Here is a 5,000-nt window from a genome sequence, read left to right as displayed (position 1 = left end):
AATATATAGGTTTCCCTTTCACACCAACACACAAAACTGATCTCAGTCTCTTTACCGTTTTTTCCCCACGATAAACACTGCCAACTTCAATCTACAATACCCCCCACCTCCCCACCCCCCCAAAAAAAAAAGAGAAAATAAAAATATATTCTTAAACCTCCTTTCCTTCAGCTTTTCACATCCTTATTTGGTTCAACATAACTCTTCCATTTAGTCTAAACAAGTACAGCTTAAAGAAAGCTTATCAAACATCCTGAGGGGCATCTAATCAGGGTTAAACGGCAATGCCACGAGCACAACAAAAGGGAAGCCCCCTTTGCATGAAAGAGAGGCATTTCAGGCACAAAACAGGGTCATCATCCCTTGACACTGTCTTAGGTTGCTGTTCACTAGTTCTAAAAAGAAAGAGAGAAAAGAGAATGAAAGATTGAAGGACATTTTTCAAACAATAAGTTAATTTCTAGACAAATCATTACAAATTCATTCTGCTTGACGTTTTTCTCCTTTAATTGTCAAATAAATGGAGGAATATAGGGAGAGACTAAGAAGATGCAATGCTAAGCAAACATCATAATTTTTCCAGTTAATCTGATACGGGCTAATAATCATCCAAAATCCATTCACATTAACAACACATCATCAAAGTCAATATCTAAAGAAAAAATTCAATGAATAATTACATCCCCTTTCAAAAACCCACAAAATGGTATTATCCTTGTAATATCTAATTGCAGGAACATCATTTTTTTTGTATAATATAAAAATATCAATTTAGTACTGACGTCACTGTGTTCACAACTTCAGGTTCCATATAATCTAACATATAGTGCTCTATTCACATTAGCATTATGATGAATAAAATTAGGCTGAACAATTTTCTGCATCAATCTGTTAACTATAATTGCATTTTTTGCTTGAAAAAAAAAAATTCAAAGATAGAGAAAGTGTTTCAGAATTCTCAGGAAAGATATAAACAAAACTTTTTAAAGCTTGTCTGAAAAGAAAGAGGTTAGTGAACCACTGGGCTAATACAGTCCAAATAAATAAAGTAAATAAACTCCTTTAGAGAAAGAAACGTGGACTTTTACGGGTTGAACCCTTTGTTGTATCTATGTTTGCAGCCACCAAAACAGAAGAGTGACATCACATGGCACCAACGGGAATCTTTTTATTTTTTTATTTTTTTTTTTTTATCTTGTCGAAAAATATTGTATGAATCTAACAACCCTGACCACAACTTATCAATCAGGACAGCACTGGACCATATTGAGGACATGCTTGCGTCCTATGCTCTACCTTGCTTCCACTGCAAACAATTTGCCACCATTGCTGCACAACCTCTATGAAGCTACATGCAATATCCTGTCTTTTTTTTATTGTTAATCTTTTGAAGCTTTAACTTATTCTGGGCTCTTCATCCACCTTCACCTCCACTGACCTCCCTCTCATGAATGCTTTTGTCTTCTTTTACAATGTTCTTCCATTATAATATGACATTGCAAATGAAAAAAAAAAAAAGCTATCCACTCCACCTTCATTCCAACCACCATTTCTCAGAAGAAAGCCCTCCTAAAGCATATCCAGAGCAACTCGATGCCCAATTTTGCCTGTACAACCAAAGAACTAAAAGTTGCCACCCAGTATGCCTAACATTCACCACAGAAACAAGCAGTTCTGCTTTTCACTGTGCAATGTAGCTACAAAGAAAACACTCCTTGCTCACACTATATACATTTTAACTGCCACTGCCATATAATCACCATTGCCATGTTATCATCTGTCAAGGATGATGTCAATAAAAGAAAAAGGTTTCCCTTCATCTTAAGAAACCATGTAAGTGATTATGGACTCCATTTCACGTAACATACACAAATTACAAACATTTACAAAACTGTCCTTTATCCTGTTGTAATTCAGTATACTTAATCCTTTGATTCCTTGCACCTGTCATCACTATTTTTAGGATTAGGCGGCACATGTTCCTGACATGCCAGAGCCAATTCCGCACTTTCACACAAACATGCATATCATGAATAAACAAATATACTATGACTAACTAGGGGAAGGGTGAAAAAAATGATATAGTTACTCAAGAGATAAATGACAACACTTCTACTATCACCAAGGACTACTTTTAGTATTATGCAAGGTTAACACTATCTCGCAAGGCACAACCCTTTCTTCCACCACGCTGAACTGATGACAAAAAAACTGGAAGTATACTGATATCCATTTGGTTTGAGGTCGCGTTTGGAGTGACATTCCAGGTGTTCTAGTTGGCTAAACAAGATAATACTTACAGCCAAGATATTGCAATGGGTAAGTGCTGGGCAAGTCTGGGTACTTGCATCCTCCACTGCTACCCAAGTCATGGGATATGGGAAACAAGGTGGCACCATTTGTCGCATGAGGGCTTTTTGTGTTTATGCTATGGAGCCCTATGACAAAAGTAACCATCCTGATCCACCATCCCAACAAAGTGACTAATGCCAACCCACACTCATTGCTGCTGTTTGCTTCCTCTGCCCTTGAGCTCAGGTTCAAACCCCCAGGACAGAATTCTCTACAGGAATGTCACTAGTTGTTCCATCGCCAAAGTACAAATACTGCCAAGCTGTCCACGGGTGAGAACGCACTTGCCCGTAAAGAAGAAACTAGCATTCACAGGGAAAAACAAATGTTGTTCAGCTAGTGGGACTGAAGAGCGAATACTGGGAAGTTGGCGTCGGGGGGGACGAGGATGGCAGGATGGAGTTGAGCAGCAGGAGTCGCTGAAGGTTACTATCCAAGCAGCCAGTCTTGGTGCCGCTTGCCTCACTGTTGCCCTGCAGACCAGAAGAAGTGGCTCAGGTCAAAGGTCAAGGATTCTTACAGTTCTCCTAAGTCTTATGTGTCCCAGGTCAAGGATTCTAAGTCTTATGTCAAGGATTCTTACAGACTTCCTTCTCTACAAGCTATAGCCATGATGTTTGAACTGTGAGGGAGTAAGCAGTGACAGAATTACTTATCAATATTTTTCTCAGCATTTGTATCAATCAGCTGTCAATTCACTGTAAAGAAAGGATATTCACTAATTTGTGCAGGAGTGCCACTTTGTTAGACTCTAGTCACAACAAGAGGAACACAGTACGGAAAAAACAAACATTTCTGGTAATATATAATACTATCTTAGTGGAGCCTATGTCTGAGTAATTTATAAACTTTTATAAATGATTTCCTGTATGGAGACTAGGAAGGAAAGCAGATACCTGAAGAGGACTGTAGATCTATCTTTAATAAAAAATAATAATCTTTGTAATTTACTTCTTCATAGACCTAGTTTTCAACACAGTATTACAAAAAAATTTGAAGACTGATCGAAGGGCAAAATAAATTCCAAACTTTCTAATTAATCCATTAGCAGCGGATGGCATGATTTGGTGCAAAGCCAGAGTCGGTCATAGACGCGGATGGCATCATGCCAGACATGTAAAACAGCTATCCTACTGCACAGACCTTTTTTTAATACCGCGACCAATGGGTTAAAAAGATGAACACATAAGGGCATCGTTATAAATCTGACAGAAACATTTCTGGTCTAAAAAGTTGCGAAGAGAGACACAAGCTGTCTTTTCCGCCAGCACAACACCTTTTTTTAAAGCCTTTTTTACAGGAAAACATAATAACGATGACAAGCAAAGGCAATAATTTGGTGGCATATGGAATTATATTTGATCACTTGCCCTTTTGCCTTCGGCATAGTAAAACTTTTAAGTCTATTGGAAAGATCTAGTATGAGCTAGTAACGTTAAATGAGAAGTAGAGTTTTATTTACTTTTACTTGTTTTGGAAGTATTACCACCAAACATTATGTCTGGATCTGCACAATATATGTGCTACTTTATTTGAAATTTTAAAAGATATTTATTTTAAGAATACATATATAAAAGGAGATATAAAGACTTGTAACCATGTTAGAATCCATATGTAATCTGTATAGATTCTATTAATGCAAGATTTGTAGAAACAAAACGTATTAAGCCTTTGCCACCCTTTGAATAAGCGGAAATTCATGAATTACTTGGTGGTTGAACCTGTTTTGCTGATTTTTATACATATTCATTATCACACCATTATTTGAATACAAAGAAAACATGTATTTAATCTATTTAGTTCTTGTAAAGTTCACTAGCTAAAATAATGTATAAATGGTGTAGAACAAAACAATTAATCAAATTACCAACAGTGAGCATACCCTGACTCCTGGAAATGCCAAACGCTTGGCAACGCTGCCTGCAGAAAACCAACAACACCTTTTACCTGTCTCCAGACACTTTTAAGCCGGTGGAAAAGACAGCTGCAGAGAACTATTTACACCCCTTTCTCCGTTTGCCTCACCACCCAAAAGAGGGTACACTATGCCACCCCATGGCCCCATGGTTCCCCTGACCATACTCACACTAGCTGCTGAAATATTGTCCGAGCTTCGGGTTTTGGCGACCGGAGGAGCATTGGCGCAGAGGTTGAGGTGTGTGGTGTCTGTGGAATGGCGACGGTACTGTGGGAGTCCAATGGGGGATATGCTGCCCCCTTCCTCCCCTTCGCCCTCACTTACAAAGCCATCCAGGCCCGCCCAACTGCTTGGAGGGGGAGAATCTGTGTTATATTGTGTAGGGGCTATGAAATCCAAAACAGTCTTTGAAACTAACATGGAGCACATGGTAAGACAGTAGGAGGCAGATACAAATAATTATAATAATGTAAAATATACATCCTTGCTACAGCAGTTCCATTATCTACTGTTTATCATTTCTGAACTAATTCCTATAGTATACATTTGATGGATTTTAGTACACTATTGCACCTGATGTCTTCATGACCCAGATTTCAATCTTTAAAACAATACAATCAAATAAACAATAAAATCAGGACAAAATGACCATATGTGTCAAGATATGTGAAACACAACCCATGCTTTCGCTTACAGAAGTGAAGACGCCACAGGCCAGGATGCTCTATTT

The 5,000-nt window shown here is 38.2% G+C and overlaps 1 protein-coding gene across 7 annotated transcripts in view; it reads right to left on the bottom strand.

Annotated features, from left to right (window-relative positions):
• Nucleotides 1–5,000, bottom strand: part of LOC122258785 (uncharacterized) — a 19,984-nt gene that overhangs the window by 797 nt on the left and 14,187 nt on the right. For 2 of the 7 annotated variants that reach the window (XM_086544915.1, XM_086544917.1), the window contains 3 exons: nt 4,965–5,000; nt 4,439–4,619; nt 1–2,825 (listed from right to left, as the gene is read on the bottom strand). The exon at nt 1–2,825 is cut by the window's left edge and continues 797 nt beyond it; the exon at nt 4,965–5,000 is cut by the window's right edge and continues 52 nt beyond it. In XM_086544915.1, coding sequence (XP_086401041.1) covers nt 2,685–2,825; nt 4,439–4,619; nt 4,965–5,000 — 358 coding nt within the window. In that variant the 3' untranslated portion in view covers nt 1–2,684. The other 5 variants (XM_086544916.1, XM_086544918.1, XR_015191695.1 and 2 more) reach the window with 4 other exon arrangements.

Source organism: Penaeus japonicus, unplaced genomic scaffold (assembly GCF_977035675.1).
Source record: "Penaeus japonicus unplaced genomic scaffold, GWHDUDI00000001_assembly GWHDUDI00000015, whole genome shotgun sequence".
In the NCBI taxonomy this organism is placed as follows: Eukaryota; Metazoa; Arthropoda; class Malacostraca; order Decapoda; family Penaeidae; genus Penaeus; species Penaeus japonicus.
The sequence above is the reverse complement of the archived record's forward strand: the minus strand, read 5'-3'. Positions and strand labels throughout refer to the sequence as shown.